This window comes from Triturus cristatus, chromosome 6 (genome assembly GCF_964204655.1).
Source record: "Triturus cristatus chromosome 6, aTriCri1.1, whole genome shotgun sequence".
NCBI lineage: Eukaryota > Metazoa > Chordata > Amphibia > Caudata > Salamandridae > Triturus > Triturus cristatus.
Genome location: NC_140589.1, coordinates 955,933,287 through 955,958,231, shown reverse-complemented (window position 1 = coordinate 955,958,231; position 24,945 = coordinate 955,933,287). Strand labels below are relative to the sequence as shown.

General features: G+C 47.6%; 1 protein-coding gene and 1 long non-coding RNA gene across 2 annotated transcripts in view; one reads left to right on the top strand and one right to left on the bottom strand.

Annotated features, from left to right (window-relative positions):
• IGF2R (insulin like growth factor 2 receptor) overlaps positions 1-24,945 on the bottom strand; it is a 1,674,612-nt gene that overhangs the window by 94,991 nt on the left and 1,554,676 nt on the right. Inside the window, exons 44-45 of the mRNA XM_085611652.1 lie at positions 24,241-24,425; positions 1,332-1,518 (exon numbers count right to left, since the gene is read on the bottom strand). Coding sequence (XP_085467778.1) covers positions 1,332-1,518; positions 24,241-24,425 — 372 coding nt within the window. The remainder of the gene's footprint in view (positions 1-1,331; positions 1,519-24,240; positions 24,426-24,945) is intronic.
• Positions 9,628-10,144, top strand: LOC146820843 (uncharacterized). The gene is made up of 3 exons (XR_014962631.1): positions 9,628-9,782; positions 9,881-9,968; positions 10,069-10,144. It is a non-coding gene; the product is annotated as an uncharacterized LOC146820843 (long non-coding RNA).

The window sequence follows — 24,945 nt, the reverse complement described above, 5'->3', positions numbered from 1 at the left end:
ACTGAATTAGAACTACAAGCAGTGGGGTTTCTGTCTCCAAACTGAGGGTGACTTAAATGTCTATAAAAATAACCAAGAGGGTAGAGCGAGACATGGCGTTCGGTATGCGGACTTAAAGCTACTCTCTCAAGGGACATTCGCGCCCAGGACGGGTTCTTAAAGTTAATAATGATATAGTCCCCATACAGAGTCTTTCTGGAGGGCCCTATCCAATTTACCCTTCTAGTAAAAAGCACCTGGTCCGCCTGCCCCACTGGGAAACCGCATTTTTGGTGCAACCAGTGCACCACCTTATTTTATAGGGTATCATAGCTTTCTTTTTGATGTTTGTAAAATTGACAACTATGAAGATCGTTCCTCATTAACCCCTTCCATGCCCATGACGGAACGGTTCCGTCATGAGCATCGGTTGCGCTGTGCTCATGACGGAACCGTTCCGTCATGGCCCCGCCCGCGCTCGAACCCTTCAGCACCGCGGGGGAATTCCCGCCGCGCTGAAGGGGTTAACTTGCAGAACCACGTTACATTAGGCAGTGACTGTCATGGAAGAGAAGGAAAAGAAGAAAAACTGGGCTATTTTTGTGTGGTAAAGTAAACAAGAACCACGTTACATTAGGCAGTGACTGTCATGGAAGAGAAGGAAAAGAAGAAAAACTGGGCTATTTGTGTGTGGTAAAGTAAACAAGCATTGGCATAGCCAATAGGTCTCGCCTTTGGGACCTTATAAGTGTTTGGACAATATCCTTGGTTCAACAACATCAACTGTTGCATGGCTCAACACTTATAAGGTCCCAAAGGCGAGACCTATTGGCTATGCCAATGCTTGTTACAACTGCGAGTGAAACGTGCGGGTGGTGTTTGATGGGTTTTGGTGGTGTGGAAGTTATGGGTGGCTGGGCCCACCAAACAGTTTTTAAAGTTTTCCTATCTTGTGGAAAACGCAACAAAAATTATTGAAACAAAATATTGATTGTAACTTGTTAAAGTGATCTGGAAGCTTTATACATGTCCAGTTAAGACAAATGTCTAGGGAGGTATGTTTGTTTCCAATAAGGGTATGTTCATAATAAGGAATTGAGATTATTAAACTTATTTGGCCTCCATATTGAGTGGATCCAGCTCCTCTGATAGACATTCTGATAAAAAAACTCAATAAGCACTGGAGATTCACTTGCTTTGGTGCATCTGACCTGGGTAAAAAACCCTGCAGCTCCTTCGGAGAGTAGTAAAAATAAAGGGCCGGATGATGGCATTTTATATTCCTACCTCTCTTTTCTCTTACAAAAGGAGATCTAAACAGCGCTGTAAGTAAAAATAAAAAGTTTACGTACGACAATGGGCAGATCACAGAGGTGTACCAAACAAACAGGTACTGGCAGTCTGAAGTCTCTTGCAGAAATTCAGGAATGCCATCTCCTGCTAATAAACTGCATCGTAAAAAGATTGTGGAAGAGGCGTTTTTTGACTTGTCCCTGCCACATGGAGAGTTGGAAGTAAATTCAATATCCACGTCACCGTCTGAAAAAGACAAAAAAAGGAAATTAATGATTAACAATATTTTTGCTTTTATTAACAAGCAATGGTTTAGCTTTTAAATAGGCACACGTGACTTCTAGGAAACCTTTAGACATGCAACTGCATTCCAACATCTCACCTTGACTTTGCGTACAATTACATAATACAGCATCACCTCAATGTGTACATACATTTATATCAGTATTATTTTCACAATATTTACATATGCAAACAAATGCCCGTAGACTGAACTGGAAACAACCTTGGTGTAGAATCTGCTCTATTTCTAGTCTATCAGATGTACCATTTGCTGCAATGACCAGACGGACACGTATTGAAAGGCTGTTTGAAGTGTGCAACTTCCCTGGTGCTTGTGTCCAGGAAATTAGAAAATGTTGGTTGCTCTGTAGGTTGCCATGGAGGTATCATCAGTGGGCAAATGAAGGGGAGTTAAATTGCCTAAGGCTCAAACACTGGGGTCAAGTATGCCTTCCAGAGAGGTAGTCCCCAAGACCAAATTAACCCACAAACCCTTCAGGATAAAACAAAGCGATTGGCTCTTAACTCCCTAGGACGAAAAAAAAGCATCAGGCCATCAAAATGGCTATGATAATACATCATAAGTCGGCGAAAACCCATTAACAAAAGCCTTCCTGCAGTGCCACATCACAGCTACATGCATCCACATGCAAAATTCTTACGCTGACTGTAATACACATTCACCAGGGTACATAGTATATTTCATGAGTTGGAGTTGCCTGTAGATTCCTTGCATCGGATGAGATCATGAACATTGATCGCTGCATGTTAGGTATGACATTTACATAGATAGAGCCATCACCAGGTAGGTATTCCTTGCATGCAGGCTGCTTTGGTTAAAGCACAGAAGAACAAATTACTTACCTGCGGTAACGCTTTTTCTGGTGGATAGTGTATCTGCCTGTGGATTCCTCACCTTTTTAAATTACCCGTGCCAGCATTCCATAGAAATTCTTTTCTTAGCTCTGTCATGTCGACGTGCACTTCACAATAGCACGGCTCCGCTCGCGACTCCGTATGACTCACCAGAGCCATAAGAAGACCTCGTCAGCATGCCGACGTCGGTTCCACCCATTTTTTCTGTGCCCTCGAGCCGAACGGGCAGACCGACAACATAATACAAGTATACACCGTATACAAAATATACACAAATACATACAGGTATACATAAAAAAGAAAAGCCAAAAGCCAAAGTATTTTCTAGCAATAAACTGTATGGTATATAAATGACATATGAAAAATAATGTCAAACAGTCAGATATTTTTCGGTATAAGCAGGTGGACAATGGGGAGGCAGGTGGGTCAGTGAGGAATCCACAGGCAGATACTGTATCCACCAGAAAAAGCGTTACAGAAGGTAAGTAACTTGTTCTTCTGATAGATAAATCTGCTTGTGGATTCCTCACCTTTTGAATTGAATCTCTATGCTGTTCCTCTCTCGGAGGAGGGTGTACACCCACCTATACCAAAAGATCTTGCATCTCAGAGCGTGCAAAATAGCCGTCCCTCCTAACCTCCCAATCTAAGCAGTAATACTTCGCAAAGGTGTAGAGGGAGGCCCAAGTTGCCGTCTTGCAGATGTCTACACAGGAACACCTCTAGCCAAAGCAGAAGATGACTTAGCTTTGGTGGAATGAGCTCCAATACCTTCATGCGGCTCTTTCTTGGCCAAGGCGTAGCAAATCTTGATTCACAAGATGATCCACCTGGAAAGTGTTTGTTTGTGGACAGCTTTGCCCTTCATTCTTCCAACATAGCCCAGAAACAGCTGGTCATCCTGTCTTAGGTCCCTGGTTCTGTCTAGGTATAAACTGATAGCCCTCCAAGGGACCAGGTGGTAAAGTCTCTCCTCCTCCTTGGAAGGGTGAGGGGAGGTTAGAAGGTAGGTAAGGTAATAGACAGGCCTAGATGGGAAGGAGTGACCAACTTAGGCAGGAAAGCCCTGGTCTTGAGAACCATCTTTTATGCATGAATGGTTACAAACTGAGGTTTAGAACTAAGAGCCTGAAGCTCACTTACCCTCCTGGTTGAGGTAATAGCAATCAGAAAAATCATCTTGAAAGTGAGAAGCCTCAACAGGCAACTATGAAGAGGCTCAAAAGGAGAATCCATCAGGAAAGTAAGCACTAAATTCAAATTCCACTGAGGCACAATGAAGGGAGTGGGAGGAAACCTATTGGGTGTTATAAACCTCATAACAACGGTGGACTTAAATAAAGATGGTTGGACCGGCAAACGGAGGAAAGCCGACAAGTAACCCTCTACCATAGCCCCAGCACAACCCTGCTGAGCCAAGGAAAGTGAAAAGCCAAGTACATCAGATAAATAGGCCTTCAAAGGATCAATGGACCTCTCTCCACTCCATTTCACAAACTTGGACACCCTAAAGGACTAAATAGATTTGGTGGATTATCTCTTGGATGGTAAAATAACATCCACCACATCCGGTGGGAGAGAGAAAGAACTCCGACTGCCCCGTTCAATCTCCAGGCATTAAGGTGCAGGCTCTGGAGTTGGGGGTGTAGAACCTGCCCCTGCGAGAGGTCTGCCCTGAGAGGGCCCGGTCTGGGCGAATCTTCCTCAGAACTCGAGGAATCAAGGGTAAGGGAGGAAACACGTAAAGGAGTTGGGAGTTCCAATCCAATTGAAACGCGTATCCCAACGTTCCCTGCATCAGATACTGAAGACTGTAGAACAACAGGCAGTGCACGTTCTTGTGAGTGCCAAACAGGTCCAACTGAGGAAACCCCACATCCGGAAGATGTATTGGAACACAGTGATGAAGCCGCCACTCGTGATCGGCCGAGTATTGCTGACAGAGACTGTCCGCACGCACATTTAGCACCCTGGCCAGATGATTTGCAAACACACAGATCTGATGGCCCTGAGCCCAAGACCAGAGTCGCAGAGCCTCTCTGCAGAGATGATAAGACTCTACCCCTCCCGGTTTGTTTATGTACCACATCGCAAAGGGAGGGAAGAAAGGCCTTGAGAGCCAAACGTATTGACCGCAATTCCAGAAGGTTGATGTGAAGCAACCTTTCCTCCGGAGACCAAAGACCCTTGATCGCCAGATCCCCCAGAAGAGCACCCCACCCTAGAGTGGAGGCATCCGTGATTACTGTGGCCATTAGTGGAGGAGGTTATAAAGGCTTCTCTTAAGACAGGTTGCCAGGAATAAACCACCAAGACAGCTCCGCTGCAGTGTCTCTGGAGATACTGATGTTCTCCCCGAGATCTCCATTGTGCTGATACCACTGCCTGTGGCGGCACCACTGGAGTGCCCTCGTGTGCCAGCGTGCATGGTTGACCAACAGTATGCAGTAAGCGAACAGACCGAGCAGGCGTTAGACATTCAGGACTGGAACAACCGCTTCATAGTGAAACAAAGGAATCATCTCCTGAATGCCGAGTATTCAGGTGAGATTTGCGTACATTTATCGAGAAACCCAAGTTAAACAACAGTACGCAGCACCATCTCTGGCAACTTTGCTTTGAGCAGCCAGTCGTCCAGATAGGGGGAAACCGGAATCCCTGACCTTCTGAGATGTGCTGCCACCACCGCCATCACCTTTGTGAAAACCTGTGGTGCGGAAGTGAGACCGAACAGAAGGACCGCAAACTGGTAGTGTTAAGACCCTACCATAAACCAGAGATACTTCCGATGCGACTTCAGAATAGGGATGTGGAAATACACACCCCGCAAGTCGATAGACACCATCCAGTTTTCCTGCTGCTGTGCCAAAAGAACCGGAGCTAGGGTCAACATCATGAACTTTTCCTGCCGGAGGTAAAAATTCAAAACCCTGAGGTCCAGGATCGGTCTTAACCGGCGGTCCTTCTTGGGGATCAGGAAATAACAAGAGTAGCATCCCTGACCCCTTTCCTGCTTCGGAACCATCTCTATCGCACCTTTCTGCAGCAAGGCAAGAACCTCCTGCTGCAAAAGCAGCAAAAGGTCCTTTGAACACCTTTGCTGGCGAGGAGGGTAACAAGGTAGAAACTCTTGAAACGGTAGGGCGTACCCATTTCCCCCAAGATTCAACACCCAACAGTCCAAAGTAACCAATTTCCAATCTTGTAGAAAATGGGACACCCGGCCCCCTGCAGGAACAGTATGCTCCAAGATTGGGGGGGGGGGGGGGGGGGGGGGATCTAGAGCTGCTTTCCCGTGGTACTGGTGGTGGGGGCAAGGGAGGAGGAGGAAGACTTGACAAGAGGATCCCCACAGACGGCCTCCACCTTTTCCTCTGTACGACCGGTAAAGAGGGTTTTGCTGCTGCTGCTGTGGCTGCTGACGGCCTCGAAAGTAAGCTGTCTTCCCAAAGACTTGATACCTTTTGTATCCATAGTCCTTAGGCTGGGACTGCATTCCCAAGGATCTTGTAGTATCCCTACTGTCCTTGAAAGCTGCAGCGAAGACTCCCCCTTTGTATCAAACAATCTAGATCCATCGAAGGGTAGCCTGGACAGCTGGTGAGAAACCTGAAGACCTAAGCCAGGCATGCCTCCTGGTCGCCACCGAGGAGCCCATTACCTTGGCGACCAAACCTGCCGTGTCAAGACCTGAATGACTGGACGGGCTGCCGCTTGAGTGTCTGGTAGCGTTTCCAAAAAATTAACACTGTCGTCTTCAGGTAACTTAGGAGCTACTCGCTTGACAGAATCCATTACTGTATGAATGTACCTTCCTAGCAAACACGTGGCATTTGTCGAATTCAGAGCCATACTTGCTGAGAACACCTTTTTGGCAGACTGTTCGTTTTTTAGAGTCTCTCTCCCCCGAGGTGGTGGGGAAGGATCCAGTTGACTGCTTGGAACAAGAAGCCTGAACCACCAAGCTTTCTGGCGAAGCATGGGCAGAAATAAAAGCTGGATCACCAGGAGCAGGCTTTTACTGTCTTGCCACTGACCTAGAAACTGCAGGGGCAGGCAAGGGCTTCTATCACCCCTCCATAATCAGCTCCGTCAACGCCTTGTTGAAAGGCAGCAGAGGCTCAACAGGAGAATGCAACACTTCAGTCAAGATATTTGACTTCACCTCAGCTGAGGGTAACTGAAGGTCCAACAGGTCAGCTGTTTTCCTGATGACTGAGTGGTAAGAGACAATGTCTTGTGAAGGCAAAGCCTTCGGTGAAGAAAGCTCCCACTCAGGGGAAGTATCCAGGCCACAGGCGTCCGGTAAGACCTCGAAGTCATCCACGAGTCGAGGATCTCCCCTTCCTCGTGTTCTTCCTGGTACTCCTCTTCTTCCAGCAGTCTCTGCGCTTCCCTCCTGGAACTAATATTTCTTACAGATATATCGTTACCGAAGGTAAGTAACTTGTTTATCTGAAAGAAACACGTTAGTTATAGATTCCTTACCTTAGAATAGATACCCCAGCAATACCAAACCCGGTGGTGGGACAGCAAACCAATATTACACCAGAAAGTCCTGGAGAACAGAACGGCCAAAGAAGTCATCTCCCCGGACTTGACTGTCCAGGCAGTAGTGTTTCATAAAGGTGTGCAACGATGCCCAAGTAGCTGCCTGACAGATATCGTTCAGAGTAACTCCGCGCCCTAAAGCAATAGTGGCTGCAGTCGCCCTGGTGGAATGGACGTGCAACGCTACTGGGGGCTCCTTTTTCGCCAGAGAATAACAGGCCTTGATACACAAAACGACCATACCAAGAGATAGTCCGTTTGTGTACGGCCTGACCTTTTTTGGCATCCAAGTAGCCAACAAAGAGCTGGTCATCCACCCGGAACGATTTTGTGCGGTCCAGAAAAAAAGACAGTGCACGTTTTAGGTCCAGATGGTGGAGCCTCTCTTCCTCTTTGGAAGGATGCGAAGGCCGAAAGAAGGTGGGCAAAGTGATGGTCTGCCCAATGTGAAAGACAGTGACAACCTTTGGCAGAAAGGAAGGACGGGTTCTGAGGACAACCTTATCCGGATGCACAGAGAGAAAAAGAGGCTTTGATGAAAGAGCCTGGAGCTCACTCACTCGCCTGGCAGAGGTGATGGCCACCAGGAATGCAACTCAAAGGGAGCGCACATTAAATAAGTTAAAACCAGATTTAAGTCCCACTGAGGCATAATGAAAGGAATGCGAGGTAAGAGAGGAGTTATGCCTTTAAAGAATCGATCAACAACCGGGGACTTAAAAAGAGAAGGCTGATCTGGAAACCGAAGTAAGGCAGAAATGGCTGAGAGATAGCCCTTAATAGTGCCCAGAGCAGAGCGCTGCTGGGCCAAAGAAAGGAGGAACAAGAGAACCTCAGAAAGAGGGGCAGAGAGAGGTTCCACAGCATTTGTGGTGCACCATGCCACAAATTTGTTCCACCGACAGGCGTATACCGTCTTAGTGGAGTGACGCCTGGCTGCCAAGATTACATCGCAAACTTCGGGAGGCAGGTCAAACGACATCAACTGCCACCGCTCAGTCTCCACGCAAGGAGGAGGAGACTGGACAGGTTCGGGTGGAGGACCGTCCCCTGCTGCTGCGACAGAAGATCCTCCCGAAGAGGCAGTCGAATCGGAGGATCGATGGCCATGTTGAGCAGCTCAGGATACCAGACACTTCGTGCCCAATCCGGAGCCAGACGAATGACTTGGGCCTGGTCGCGCCTGATCTTCTGCAGCCCTCTGGGCAAAAGGGGTATAGCCGTAAAGGTATACAACAGACCGTAACTCCACTCGCGACGAAAAGCGTTGCCTAGAGAGTGCCGCCTTGGAAATTCCAACGCGCCGAATTGCTGGCATTGCACGTTCTCTTCGGTGGCGAATAGATCTAACCAAGGCTATCCCCACGGTCAAAAGAGAAATTGCACCACCTCCAAATGAAGATGCCATTCATGATCCATCATGCACCTGCGGCTTAGTTTGTACGCCGTGGCGTTCAGGGAACCTGCCAGGTGTTGAACCACCAAAGATATGCCCGGATGTTCCAGCCATGTCCAGAGGCGGAGGGCCTCCTGACATAGGGTCCATGTCCCCACCCTGCCCTGTTTGTTGCTGTACCACATTGCATGGTGTTGTTCGTGAACACCTGCACTACTCTTCCCCGGACAGAGGGAAGGAATGCTTTGAGTGCAAGACGAATCACCCGGAGCTCCAGAAGGTTGATGTGGAGCCTGGACTCGGCCTGAGACCTCTTATCTCTACCTCCCCCATGTGGTCGCCCCATCCCAGAAGGGAAGCGTCCATCACCACTGTGTGCTCTGGTTGAGGAAGGGCATGGGATCTGCCGTTGACCCAATTTTGGTTCGAGAGCCACCACTGCAGTTGTAGAGCAGTGCCCTTCGAGACGCAATCGGATAGATTCCCCTGATGCAGCGCCCACTGGAACTTCAGAGCACGCATATGCCACCAGGCATGATTGACTAGCAGGATGCAGGAGGCCATCAGGCCCAGCAGCCGCAGGGTCATTCTGACCGAAACCCATGATAGAGGCTGAAAGATCGAAATCATAGCATGAATATCCCAGACTCGCTCTTCGGGAGGATAGACCGGAAACCGCGTTGTGTCTAAAACCGCTCCGATGAAGAGGAGCTTCTGAGAGGGAATCCGGTGTGACTTCGGCACATTGATGGAGAACCCCAGCAAATGCAGGAGGTTGGCCATAGTCTTTGGGTAGGAGACGACTGCCTGGGACGAGCCCGCCTTCAACAGCCAGTCGTTAAGATAGGGAAAGACCATACCCCTGATCTGCGAAGATGAGCTGCGACCACCGCTATCACTTCGTGAACACCTGAGGAGCGCTGGTAAGGCCAAAGGGCAGAGGTTTCTGATAAACTCTATAAACAATTCATTGTTGATGTGAAGATTGTAAGGAGTGGCGGGAATACACTGGGCTATAAGGTGTTGTCCCTTATTTTTTCTTACTTGGTACTTTACAGTATTTATTCATTGGAAATAAATTCATTCAAATTGTGGTCACTGATAGAGATTACTGAATGAATCTCTTTGAAAATTTGATATTTTCATTTTTATATTTATTTCATATAGGTTACACTTTTTGTCATGGTTCTATTTAGAATTACACGATAAGCATGTCCACAAACGGCCCCCCCAATGTAAACATTAGTCTGTTTTCGTGTTTCATTATAAGAGGAACAAAGTCCTTTCTTTACCTTCACGACCCTCATTTCCGTATATACTCACGCTTGCGCATCACGTGATTTCGGATGCCCAAAACGCGAGGTATCGAGACGAAAGACTGCGAGCGTGGTGTTAATATATTAAGGTAAAAACAAGCTAAAAATTCAACCTGTAGGTTTAGAGGGTGTCGTGAATCACAAGAGTTGGTCCCAAGCTGATTTCCCCGTCCCGTTATTTCTACAGAGGCGGAATTTAAGGATAACCCTTCGAACTCCTGTTTCCCTGCAACAAGATGAGTCATTGAACTGTGGGAGAATATAAAATTAACAAGGTATGAAGCGTCTAGAATTACTCACTGAGCGTTTTTAAGTAGGTATTCTTGGTGACATGGTTTACATCTAGTTTTCTTTTGGTTTGTGTATTTGTTATAGAAAACGTTGGAGAGAGTTTGGATTAAAGAATTACGAATAGACGACAGGATATTTATACAGAACGACCTCTACGAGTAAGTTGAGGATATTTAATAAATGCGCTTGGGCATACTCTAAGTTAGCTTATTTTAATAAGATATTTCTGTGAGTACAGCGCTCCCAGATCGAAGGAATGAAGAAATTGAATTCCTCTAGTAGCTTTGAGAAACAGTGCGCTTTACAAAAAGTGTGTTGATAACGAGGTAATATATATTTTGGGGCCTTATACCATTCGCTTGATGGAAAGGCTGTATATTGTTGCTTAGGGGAATAGTTCCAATATATATATATACATCACCTGCAAGATAAGATAGAACACAGTGGTGTTAGTTCACAATGATGTGGTTTTAGTTTTATTTTGTTTATTATTTTTGGTTCTGGCCCGCCACTTCAGTATTTCGAATTGAATGTAATTTCTTGGTCATATGACCTGTTTCTATGTTCCTATGTGTATATAGTGTAAATAATGACATATGTGAGAATTAGAATTTACGTACGAATCGATAAACAGGAATATTTAATTTGTTCCTATAGGTTGAATTTGATGAAATTATATATACATGTGCCCTAGTCCTGATGAAGCCTAAAGATATTCTTGGCTGAAACGCATCGACAACGATTTTGAAGACACTCACTGGATTGTTTGTTGTCTTGAGTAGACTTTAAAGAGTACTTTAATGAATGTAGAGATTATAATTATAAGATCTCAAAGTGTCTCTTTAGGAGTGATCTTCGATAGAAAGGAATGCTCTAGTAAATTATATTTATAGGCATCCTAATTGAATGATAGGGCTTGCTCGATATATATATGTTCATTTTTTTCTTTGTCTTTGAGAGTTAGTATTGCAAATATTGTAAATGTTTGTGCATATATATCTAAAAGATTGATCTTTATATATTGGTGCTGAAGTATAAAATAAATATACTTAGACACACGTAACCCAAATGTTTAAAAGAATTTTTTGTTTGGTTGTAATTGCCGTAGATGATCATAAAAAATAATGATAACAAAGTTTACTCTGAGGAAATATACAACTCAAGGGAGGAGATAATTCATCTATCTCGTCACCAAAACAAAGATATATCATTAGTCCCGAGGCATTAATTTTCTTCTCCATTGTTTATGTAACCAGATGCCAGAGGGTTATTAGTTTGGGTTCCCCCCCTTTTTTTTGAAGAGGTAAGGCCAAAGGGAAGCATAGTAAATTGAAAATGCTTGTGGCCTACCGTGAACTGTAGGTAACGCCGGTGGGCCGGCAGGACGGGGATGTGAAAATAAGGGTCCTGCAAGTCCAACGCTACCATCCAGTCTTCCAGGCGAAGGGCAGACAAGACCTGAGCAAGCGCCAACATTTTGAACTTCTCCTTCCCGGAGGAAGCGGTTGACGTCCCTGAGATTCAAGATAGGACGCAGGCCCTTGTCCTTCTTGGGGACCAGAAAGTTGTGGGAGTAACAACCACGACCTACTTCTGGGACAGGAACACGCTCAATGGCTCCCTTGGCCAAGAGAGCTGTAACTTCCTGCTGGAGAAGGGCCAGATGATCCTCCGACATGTGGTGGTATGTTGGTGGCATGGCTGGAGGAGTAGTCTCGAAGGGGAGAGAGTAGCCCCTTCGGACTATTTGCAAAACCCACTTGTCCGACGTGATGGTTCGCCAGTGGGGGAGGTGATGGCGAATCCTGACGGCCACTGGCATTTGATGGGCCTGAAAGGTCGGACTAGGAGGGTTTGGAGGCTGCTGCAGAGGGGGGAATGGTGGACTGGCCTGCCCGCTGGCCCCGGAACCACGACGGTTGTTTCCACGTCCTCGGCCGTGTAGGAGAGTAGGGTCTGCTTTCTATGTTCACCCCCACTTTTTGCTTTTGCTTCACTGGTTTTCGACTTAGATGTGGCCGTGGGCCTGCCAATCAGACCCACAACCCAGCCGTTCTCTCTCTAAATTTATATTATGTACTTTAGGTGCATAACCTAATTGGTTAGGATCACCTTATTGGCCCCTGTACAGTGTACCTTAGGTACCCAGGGCATAGGTGTACCCTAGGCCTACCAGAGGCTGCAGCATGTATTGTGCCCCCCCTGGCCTGGCCTTCCATTATGACACAACTGGCTGATCACTCAGCTGGGGAGAGGTCGTGTAATCACTCCTTGCTTAGGTGTAGTCTTCCTATACCTACCTTGTATATAGACACATGTGTACCTATCAGCCACTCCTATGGCAGGCCTTAACAATCCTGGAGGCAGAGTGCTTGGTAACATGTGAGATGGTGCTCTAGCATGAGCTGAGCCTGTCTGCAGCTTTCGGAACCATGTCCTTATAGCTGTTCTATGATATAGCCTACCATATACTCTTAAAGTGCCTTATAATCTTAAACGGTTATGGTAACTATGGTTTGGCTTTATCAAAACATGTCGTGTAAGGTGTCTAACACTTTGGAATAATACCCCCATACCATTTCTGGCAATGAGGATATTATTCCTCCCTTGTAGAGGGAGAAGACATGTTGAAACCTACTTACCCGGTTAAAGTTAACCAGAGCCCCAGCATCACAAAATGGATGCTGCTGCCACAGACACAAGTCTGACCTCCTGCTGCTGGGAGTCCTTCCAGCGAGGGAGGCTTGGACAATAGGTTTCCTGCCTTGGGAGGTGCGAGCGCCACCCCAGACAGGACTTAGTGTATTGGGGCAGGGAGGGATGAAAGAAACTAGACACTGCCTGGGGCACACAAGGTGTCCCATGCATAGTCCAGTTCGAACCGGCGCTGGGGCACTCCAGCCCCAGCTCTGGCGTGAAACTGGACAAAGGAAAGGGGGTGTAACCACTCCCCTTCCTGGTCCCACCCATAGGAGGGACCTTGCAGGTAACACAGTCCACTAGCCCAGTATATCAGTAGGTAGCTGAGCCCTGCTAAATTAGATTAACCTGAATCTGCAACTTGTACAGAAACTCTGGACCTTCGACATTCGACCTCAGGAAGAAGACTGAAGAAATCTCCCTTGTGGCCAAGGAGTGACCACCCTGGGCAACCAGGCACCATCCAGCGACCGCTGCTTGCTTTGCGACTGATCCTACCAGGGACGACTGCAGAGACTGACCAGCGCCGAGACTTCTAGACACCTCTGACCCAGATCCACATCTACAGCGAAGCTGAGACCCGTGGAGGCGACGAGGGACGTGGGAAAAGTGGCTAGTACCTGACTAGCGCGACTTCTGAGGCTTCCTCGAGGCAGTGCTTGGGGAATTGAGAAGCCCCCATCCAGAGCACTATCTGCAAAGAAGATCAGCTCCCCACACTTCACGTGTTCTGCGTGGGGCCCTTCTGCACCCGAGTTGCTCGACGTGTTGTCCGGTTGCTGGCCCGTTGGCTAGTGACCTCTGCGACGACGAACCTTTGTTTTCATCTTGCTGGTCCGGCTCCTCCAGACTGGCACCCGCTCCTCTGTGAAAGAGAAGCACCCCAGACCTTCCTGGTCTGCACCAGAAGCAAGTCCTCCATCCTGCGTGGGTTCCGCTTGCCAAGGCTTATTGGGTCCTGACTCGACTTCGACGCCGCCGACAGCAAGAGCCTTCGTGGGACAGCTCACCTCCTGGTCCTGGTCGTCCTCGACGCCTCCTGGTACCCGTGGCTGCTGCGACAAGCTTCACTTCTTCTCCTGCATCTTCACGACATCGCCTGGTTCCTTCCTGGTTCCTTCCCGGCTCCTGGCTGGTGACCTAGAGTCTGTCCCTTCTGCTTGCAGGTATCCTTCCTTCTTGATCCCAGCCTTGGGATCCACCGGACACTCTTCACTGACTGCCTGTCAGCAACTTTCCTTCAGGCATCCATAGGAGTCAACGACGAAACCCGACGCAAGTTCACACCTATGCACCCGCAGCCCGTGGGCTAGGTAACTTGGGTACTTCGGTGCTCACAAGGGTATTGACTATCCTAGGGTCTAGTTTCCAAGATTCGACTTCCTAGCTATTCCAGAAGTGTCCTAAAACTGTTAAATTCGAATAACTTCTATTTCTATCGACTTTTACGCATTACGCGTGAGTGTTTCCACTCTGCACCTGAATCCCGTGGGCCTCCCACTTCCTAACCTTTGGTAGTATAGTGTAGCCCCAGTGATTCCCTAGGCCTAAGCCTATCCTGTGTTCGTGACAGTGATTCTTATACCACTTACTTAGTATATGGTTTGCGTGGCCCCTAGGGCCTAACTGTATTACTTACCTGTGTGACTTAATGTATGCTTAATTAAGACTGTTGTACTTACCTCGAATCTCATAAAGAGTGCTGAGGGTTTGCCTAGAATAAATACATTCTATTTTTATATATATCTGTTGTGGTGTCCTTCCATTTGGTATTCAAGGGATTACATATGGTATAACAGCTGGCTTCACATGCCATACAGAGTTTAGCCTAAGACTGCTCTTGTCCATGCTACCACTAGGATAGCTGGTCTATAAGGTTGACTTTACAACCAATCACCATAAGGGTTGTTTGGACTGATACAAGGTGTACACTAGAATTAGTGACATCATATATCAGGCCAACTTCTCACAGGCCGCACGAAGGTTGGGTAACTTGCTGCAGCCTGTGGCTCTGGGCAGGACGTAGCAGGGCACCCCTTCCGTAGCCATAAAAGGGGTGAAAAGCAGACTGAGCAGGGCGGGTGGAGAGGCCCAAGGACTTGGCCGTAGCCCGTGAGTCCTTAGACACGCTCTAGAGCGTTGTCTGCTTTATCACCAAAAAGGTGACGGCCATCAAAGGGCATGTCCATCAAGGTGTTCTAGACATCTCCTGAAAAACCAGTCGACCTCATCCAGGCGTAGCGACGAAGCGCTACCGACGTTGAAATGGTTCTGCCCAGAGAGTCGGTGGTGTCCAGCCCACAACATATCGCAAACTTTGCTGCATCCCTCAGAGCAGCAACAGCCTGGGAGAGCACTCTCCGGGTCTCCTCTGGACAATGAGGCAGCACCTGCAGCACAGGATCCCACATCGAGTGGAAATAACGGCCCAAGAGACATGCGGTGTTTACAGACCACAGTACTAAGCTGGCGGAAGAGAACGTTTTCTTTCCAAGGTAGTCAGCTTCTTGGATTCCCTTTCCGGTGGAGCGGTATGGAAGGCGCTTTTGGAAGTGGAGACTTGGACCACCAAGCTCTACTTGGTGGGGTGTTGGGAAAGGAAATTGGGGTCGCCCGGAGCCGGGTGGTGGTGTCGGGCAATCATCCTGCCCACGGGAGCACCCGTGTTGGGCCTGGACCATGTGCCCAAAAGGATGTCGGTGAGAGCCTTGATAAATGGTAGCAAGGACTCCGAAGAGCTCGCAGCCGGCTGAAGCACCTCTGTCAGGAGGTTAGTCCTGAGCGCCACCGTAGGAAGCTCGAGGTTAAGAACCTCGGCCGCCCTACGCAACACCACTGCATACGACGCTCCCTCTTCCGTAGCCACGGTAGGAGGAGACAACATGCCAATGTCAGGGGAGGTGTCCAAACCACTGGCATCCCCCAGTTCCTCTCTCCGTCCAGTCCTGTTCACTGTCCCCCTGGTCATTTAGAGGGTCACCTGACCCCTTCCAGTCCTCCTTCTCATCATCATCATCTGGGTGCCATTCTTGTTGAAAAGGGGACCCAGGAGTGAACAGGGGTATAAAAACCCCTCTCAGCGACGGATCAGGCATCGGACGACGCCGGTCTAGCTCCGGGTCCACTTCAGGATAGAGGCCAGGGTCGACGCCGGCCGGGGGGCCGGCCGGCGTCCAACGCGGTAGTGGTGCCGGAGGAAGTGGCGCCGGTGGAGGTGTAAATCAGGTCAACTGATCCGGATCCAGACCTAAATCCAAGGGGGCCCTGCGGCACCGGGGCCAGAGCCGCCGGCGGAGAAGGCCTAGGCCCCCCAACCGAGTCTGTGGGGCCCGAAGGCACGGCGGCAGGTTTAAGCCGCCCAAAGATGGCGTGCATCGCCTCATAGAATGTACGAAGCTGGGCGGGAGTCGCTTCGGGTCCCGGAAAGGGAGGGAAACGCGGAGTTAACTCATCGGGCTCCCCGCACGAAGCCATGGGAGGAGCACCACCCGCGTTCCTCGTCGGGTCACCTGACCAACGAGGAGAAGTCGAAGAGCGACGAGGCTTCTTCGACTTCTTCTTATGATTCAACTTACCCGACCCCGAGTGCGAAGCCTTCGTAGACTTGGAACCCGAATGATGGTGGCTCTGCGACGGGTCCCTCGACCTCCCTCGCGACCTGGACCTCGAACGGCACGGAGTCGACTGCTGGTGTTCAAGCAGCTTTCGGGACCACTCCTGCAAAAGCCTTTGGTGCCATCGACTGGCAGTCGGAGCACGACTTGGGGTCGTGGTAGCGCTCCAGACAAAAAAGACAAACGCGGTGCGGATCAGTCATCAACATCATTCGATGACAGGAACTGCATGGCTTGAAGCCGGAATCCCTCGTGCACCTTAGGAGTCCAAGACTCGAAAAATAGGTCGAGAAAAGTCGAGAAAAAGTCAGTCAAAGAATGACTGGAGGTACCGCTCTTCCCGGATCTGCGATGGCTGGTGCGGAAAAAGAAAACTGACGTCAGTGCACGAGGGCGGCGTCTAAGTAGCTACCACAACGTCATTCCGGCGACAACGCCAACAATGGACGCGGAGCCGACTGACGCCACCTTCCGACGCGCAGATTACTGCTGACGAAAAACATTCTCGATCCAGTCTGACGCCTGGGGGGGAAGTATACGAGACAGATGGGCCCCAATGAAACACATGTTGGCTTGTGATGTCAAGACATGCTATTTGGCAGATTTGCGATGTCAAGTGAAGGTGTAGAGAAAAGAATAATGAACAACTGTTGCATATCGTCAGAAGAATTGTGAATTTTCCCTCGTGTGCTCACAGTGGAGGATTTTGCTTTTACTGGGACAGAATTAAAGACCTTTCAAGAGCATTGGGTGGCCGCCCTTGTTACACTAATTTGAACACTTTATGGACTGTTGTGGGACTTTTCTGTACACTCTATGTTTCCTCGCCAACAGGTACTCTGGCTACCTTGGATTGAATATATCTTATTGTGACTTGTGGGAGCCTATAAAACACGTCGCTTGTGTTTCGCAGTGATCTTTACTGCTCTATTTATAAACCTATTTGTGACACAACTTTAGTGAAGTACAGGATTTCCTGTTGTATATTTTGTTTTTTATTCTGCATAATGCAAAATTCCTATAAAACGGGAGGGCCTAGAGACCATAAAAACCATGACATGCAGAACAAAAACCACCTTTGCTGATGGCCGTGTGCATGTAACAATCAAATCAAAAAGTACATTCAAAATGTATAGGTGCATTTTAAATAGAGTTCGAAAGACACTAAATCTTAGCAACGAAATCTTCAGAGAATGGTTTGTGGTAAACAAATGTAATTTATACATTCACACATGCTTATGCCAAGTCCCAGTAGACTTACCTTTTACCACTCCTCCGATCGGTCAAGGCCCTTGTGGATTCGTCTCCAGTGCCTCGAGGCAACCACCTCGACTCTCTCCCTGTTGATCTAGCTCTCTGACTTTTGTGCTATTTCTCACACTTTTGGCATTTTCTCCTAGGCTTTCTGAATTTTCTCTCACTCTTTCAGCAACTTTGTGTGTTTTTACTCGCTCTTTGTGCCTTCTTTCTAACTCTGAGTCCATTTGTGTTTTTTCTCTCTTTGTGCCTTTTCTCTCAGTGCGACTTATCTCTACCATTTCCCTAGCTGCTCTTTGCCTTTTTGTGCCATTTCTCTTACTATGACTTTTCTCTGCCGTTTTTCTTGCTCTTTCACTTTGTGCCGTGTATTTCTCACTGAGTTTTCTGTGCCTTTGTCTCAGTCTTTTTGCCTCGGTCCAATTTCTCTCAATCTTTTCTCACTCTTGGTGACTTTCCTCTGCCTTTTCTCTTGCTCTTTTTGCCACTTTGTACCATTTTGCACACTCTGTAACCCTTCTGTGCCACTTCTCTTAATTCTTTTTGCCTCCTTGTGCCAATTCTCACACTTCTTTGCTGACCTTTGCCATCTATCCAGCTTATTCCCTTTTCCCACGCTCTCTGGGCCTCTTCTCTCCTTCCCCAACTCCTTCGTGCCTCTCTCCTTCACCATTGAGCTCCCCTTCAGCCCAGCTCCCTGCTCTCTGGTCTCTCCCAGGACCTACTGGCCGGCCGCCACGCGGCAGGCACAGGGAAGGCGCACCAAAGGCATGTATGTCTGCCCATGGGCCATGCCTAGTACCAGAAATCCTGGTCTCCCGACTCACCGCTAACCCTCCACTCTCCTTTGCACCTGAACCCCGATGCCCCACCACAATCTACAGGCACGCCGCACCACACAACACGGATGAAGCCTTCATCTACTCCCTGTGCTGCTTCATCAGCACCCATAACACCAACCAAGAGCATACCCAGTACACCCACACAAAACACCTACCAACAAACACACCTGCACCCCCCATACACCAATATCATGAAACCTCCTCAAACTCCCCTCACTCAGCAAACACGCCATGGAGATCTGGGACCTGTCGACGCAGCCCGGATCTTCTATTACTCACAGAAACATGGCTGACAACAGTTTAAACCCCGCCAGATACAATATCAACAGGCAAGATTGCCTTAGCAGGCCTGGAGGATGAATCGCTACCATCTCTAAACATACCTTCAGCTGCACACCCTCCGCTAAAGGAGGAATAAACTACATGGGGCACCTCAACTTCAAACTACAAATCACAGCAAATTTCACCCTGAGTGGAACCCTAATCTTGCACCCCTCTAAGACTTTGATCAAACTTCACAAACACCACCGACCTCATCGCCCCCTGGTCTTGACTCCAGTGCCTTCTAGGAGACCTTAATTGCCATATTGAAGACAGGACCAACGCCAACTCATCTGCCCTTCTAGTCAACCAACTGGAATGGAAATGGAGAACCAGTGACGGGGAAGTGGAAAAAGACATCTTCAATGCCGCCCAGAGAAGGTACCAACAGTTTGTTCGAGAAACAAAGAGGAAGGCACTAGTCGAACAAATAAACGCCAGTTCCAACAGCATAAAATAAATCTTTGCAATAGTCAACTAATTCACCACGCTCACAGCTACCATCGGAAACATCAACACATAACAAGATCTATGCAATTACATATCAAACTTCTTTTGCAGCGAAATCCCTGGCCCTCTCCAGAAGTCTCCCAGGAATGAAGGAAGGCAATAAAATAATCATATGGGACACCATTAGCACAGAGAAAACCAAAAAATCATGAGGACTACTCACTTCAGGGACCCGGAAGACCCCTGCTACCACCACACCTTCAACAAAGAAGCAATCTCTTTTAGCAAGGCCCTCAACCCTAATCTCAACACCTCTCTTAGTATAGCCATCTTCACTTAACCATAAAACATACAGCTGTCAGTGCCCTTCTAAAGAAACCCTTGGCAGACCAGACTAAAACACTCCAATTACCAACCCAAATCCCTCTTTACCTACCCAGCCAAAGTCATGAAAACTGCGATCAACACACATCTTTTGATCACCTTGCCAAATATCGCTTCTCAACACTACACAATCATGATTCAGACCCAACCACAGCACAGGAACAGCCCTTATAGCAGCAACAAATTACATCAGGATGCTCCTCAACAAGGAGGAAACCACATCCCTCATCCTTCTAGACCTATGGCAGCCTTTCACACTGTTTTCCACTCCATCCTAATCAGACGACTCCACGAAGCAGGCACCCAGGCACTCACTCTAGAAAGGATCTGCTTCTTTCTCATGCTTACCCCTACGCCTCTAAAGCACGATATCGCATTTGAGGAGTCCGGCAGATTTCCTCACGGAGTCCAATGCTCTTCAACATCTACATGACCCTGATGATCGACGTCTTATGAGCTCACAATATAAACATCCTCAGTCATGCTGACAACACTCAAATAATAAGGTCCCTCTTGAACAAAAAACCCAACACCAGGAACAAGTTCATTGCATGCATGATAGAAGTGGCCACCTAAATGAAATCTAATTGCCTTAAATTGAACTCTGACAAGACCAATGTGGTAGTCTTTGGGAAGAATGCCTAAAAATGGGACTCCACCTGCTGCTCACCAGTCCTTGAACCCTCCCCCACACCCTGCTCGCAAACGAGAAACCTTGGAAACATCATGGGCAACAAACTGGACATAACCACCCTAGTCAACGCAGAGGTCTCATCCGTCTTCAACACCCTAACGATACTGCAGAAAGTTTTCAAGTGGCTACCATTCGACTTTAGGTACCGTATTACAGAAAGTGCACCGGGGGAGTAAAGGGCATGTGCGCCTGCTTTGTGCGCCCCCGAGGGACTTTGGTATTACAGAGGAAGCGGCGCTTGTGCTGCTCCTTCTGTAATACAGATTGAGCTGGTGCACATGTAGCGCTGACGCTATCTAAAGAGGAGGTTCCCTCATTTGCATGGAGGCATGGCCACATGGAAAGGAGGGGATCTCTTTAAGTTTTGCCTGCGCCATAATAAAGACATGGGCACAAAGGCAAAAATGTTGTCAGGAGGCACACTGAAAGTACGCCACAAAAAGGTGACGCTCCCTGATTGCAGCCCTCTTGGGGAGGGGGGGGGGTGGAAGGGGGTACTATGGACCCCCCAGATATCACCTTGTAGGTAGGGGCAGTCAATCACTGCACCAGCCTGCAAAGGGACCTCTCATACCTCTTTAAAGTGCAGGTGGGGTGCCGCCTGCACTGTGACACACAGAGCAACTTCGGAGCTGCTGCACCAGATTTCACTTGAATGTGCCACCCCTGCACGCATTTGCAGATGCCCTGGGGCAGTGTATTCACTTTAATAGGGCCCACTATACCTGATTGCGCACGGTGCACCAATATAAAGGTGCGCCGTGGTGAAAACATGAAAGGGACACCCTATGCGCAATAGGGCCCCAGGAAAACGATCACCAAAACCCTCAACAGCTGACTAGATCTTGGAAACAGATTGAAACAACCTTCCACAACACATCCGACCCTCCTCCTCTCTTTTTGAATTTTGCGAGAAGCAAAGACCTGGAATTTCGAATAATCCCCAGGGCTGCACTTACACACCTGCTACAGAGCATCTGGATCCCCTAAGGGGGGGGATTAGTGCACTATAAATACAAAGATAACGTAACGTAACACACTAATGCCCCGGTAACAGTTAAAAAAATTATTTTACTTCGATATTGCCGTTCTTTCCCAGTGAGATTTGTCTGTGTTCCCAGTCTCCAAGTGAAAATGTGAAGCCCCGTCACATGTGCTGAAATTTGTAAACTTTGAAGTATTGGTATTTTACAAAAATCTAATACTTATTATGTGCTATTTTCCTACAAGTTTTGAGTAGGAATTATTAGGTTTATGAACTCAGCTGCAAAACGAATAAAATGGGAAACCTAAATACAACCCAATAATATTTCATCACATATTCTGAAACAATTAGTGTAATTCCTACTTATTTTACAACTGGCTGATTTACATCATAGCTTGAGTTAAAATGTCTTTGTCAAGTCATGTCCACCCTTCGTACCTTTATTTCATAAAGTACAAAGTCAGAGATTCGTTTCAGCATACCTGTAGCAAATGGCCCGCCTGCCTTGCCCCATCCTTTTAACCAGTATCTTTTATACCTCTTTCTTACATAGTAGTCTATGGAGCAAGGAGGGATCTGCTCAAACTCAACACCGGTTTCTGTTAATCTGAACAGTAAAAAACGCTTTAATTTGCATTTCTGGAAGTGCACAGAAGCTGCTGCTATTGCATCTTTTAGTTCCTCCGATACAGAACTATGCAAGAAGAGACTACTCCAAGGATACTACAAAGGTGAAATGCTGCAGATAGTGGTTTCCTTCCCTAGTGCATTACTGCAAGAAACTGAAAATCTATGAAAATTGAGCGCACATAATTTTACAGCTGAAAGGCTTACGTTAGTATTGAAGAGGTGTAAGAGTGCCACTTTTAGCCTTTTTACCCACTAACATTTTGCCAGATACCGGTTGCCAACTTGACTGAGCGTGTGCTGGGATCCTGCTAACCAGGCCCGGCACCTGTGTTCTTTCCCAAAACTGTAGCTTTGTACCCACAATTGGCACAACACTGGGCCACATGGAAGTCCCTTGTAAAATGTACCCATGTTACCAAGGGCCTTGTGACCAGAGAGGGTCTCTGAGGGTTGCAGCATGTATTGTGCCACCCTCGGAGACCCCCTCACCTTAACATCCCCACCCTGCCATTGTAGGCTGCATGTTTTGGCGCAGACCAAACTGAAGAGTCGACATGGCACACATCCTTGTGTACAATGCCCAGCAACACTACCTGTGGCAAGGGTAAGTCACCCCTGTAGCAAGCCTTACAGCCCTAAAGGTAGGGTGCACCATACCCAGGTGAGGGCATACCTGCATGAGTAATATGCCCCTAGAGTGTCTGTTCCATTCACAGACATTGTAAGTGCAGTGAAGCTTGATATCCAACTTCCCAGCCTACTAAACCCACACTGATGTCCGTGTGGGGTTTAGTGATAAATGCACTCAGAGGGCATTTTAGTGATGCACCCTGAAAAACAACCAACTCTGGTGTGGTTCCTGAATGGTTTCCCGACATCTGCCACCACCTGACAGATTTATTGACCGATGGGTAGAGAGCCCTCCGGTCTTTGGGTCTGGTAACAAAGCACATCCTGGGTACAGGTGTCATGCCTCCTCCTCCAGGATGTGCAGGGTCCTCGAAGAGGGAGCTTTAAAGGCCTGCTGCCTTTGTTAGCTACCCCTTAGCCTTTTTTCTGTTATCAGCAAATGGCTCCCACCAATTCCAATCCCCATTTTGAGCACAAGAACCGGCAAGAAAACCTAGCCAGGAAAGAAGGTGTGCCCACCTTTGCCAACCCCACCCCTCCGGTGGGGGAGGCAAAGTGAGTGCCACTTCTCAGTCCCTGCCATCTTGAAGATGGGGGTACCCCTCTAATCAGGAAGAGGCCTATGCCCCCCTCCCACTGGAGGATGGCATACATGGGGATGTAGACACCCCCAGGAAGAGACCCATTAGTCCCAACCTGCACACCCCAGTAACACCCCTAAATCTAGTATTAAGGGGCACCCCTGAGTCTTGCCTCTTCAGATTTGACTCAACAAGAAGGACAGAAGAGCCGTCCTGCAGAAGAGGATGACGACAACAACAACGGCCTTGGCCCCAGCCCTACTGGTCTGTCTCCTGGTTCGGAACCACTGCAAGCTGAAACCAGTGTATCCTGCAACCAGCAGCCTCTAAGAATCCCATGGACCTGCCCTTCCTTCCCAGAGGACTCTGATCTCCTGTGGACACCGGATATGTCCAACAGCAACCCAAGCCAGGACTCCAGATCCAGTCAGATCTGCAAATCCTCACCACTCTACACCCTACGCCCACTGCCAGAGTTCGAGTGGCCCAACACCCCAACGATCCCAACCTGTGATCCAGCATTGGACAGCCTCCCCCAACATTCTCCTTGAAACCTGCAGTTTCCCCTTGAAGGAACCCCGCAACTGGAACCAGTGAGAAGAACCTGACACGAAAAGACACTCATGCAACTGCAGCCCCTAAGCCGAGAAGTACACGACCAACGGTGTCCTGGAGTCCAGCAACTCTTCAACTTCACCCTCCAGTCACTGGTGGTGTGGACTTGGTGCTAACCTGGGACTCGCCTAATAATAACAAACTAACCACTTTTTATACAAAGAATTGGCCTGGATTCAGTCTTTGAGTGTATGACTTCATTTCTTGCCTGAGTGTGTAAAACAAATGCTTAACACAAGCCTCTGATAAGCGTGACTGCTCAACCACATTACCATAAAAGTGAGTATGGTATTATCTACTTTAGCCTCTGCTATACCTTTGGTGATCCACTGGACTCTGTGCACACTATTCCTTACTTTGGTGTAGTATATACAGAGCCAGCTTCCTACAACGGACTAATCTTCCAGACTATAAGCAACTGTTCATGCATCTCAACACATTATATGTACAAATAATACTTGTGTTAACATACAGCAAGGCATGTACAGCAAGGCACATTCTGTAACATCACAAAAAAAAAAAGCTATGCCATACACTTCACTTTTAAACTTACCTTCGACATAATACTTGACCTTGCTAGAAGACCCTATCCGTCGTACTCGTGTTCCAGTCATTTTGACTTGGCATATATTGGCACCAATGCAGTCTTTAATTGTTGACTTTCCAATGCCAGAAAGTTGAATTTCATACCTATACTGGTCATTATTCTGCCTGATGTCACCAGAAGCATTATATGCTCTAAAGGCAAGGAAAGAAAAACTGTATTTTTAGTCTCAGACTTTGCACATGAAGGTGAAACTGACATTGGCAACGACATATGTCTGATGTTTCTTTTAAGGGAAGAGTTTATTAGTAGTGAGAAGACTGTGTGAGTTGTCCCCAGCTGTCCAAGAAACAAAATTCCATAAAGAAGTAACATCTTGGACTACAACAATAGCAGAATTACACTTAAAGAAAAGTGTTATGAACACATGTCAAAAGATGAAGTTTACATTGTAAGTGGTGAACTTAAAAAGTGTACACAGCAAATTATGGCATAGTACAGTGGTTCTTAACCTTTTGATTTCTGTGGACCCCCATTTAATCATTATTGGAATCCAGGGTCCCCAACTGAGCCCAATGGATTTCGGGGATCCCAAGACAAATCAATTGTGATTATTTGAACTGCAAACAATACACAAAATTATGGAAAAAAACATTTATTAAACAAATACACAAATGTTTAAATAATTTATTTAATTCACAATCAAATTGTTTT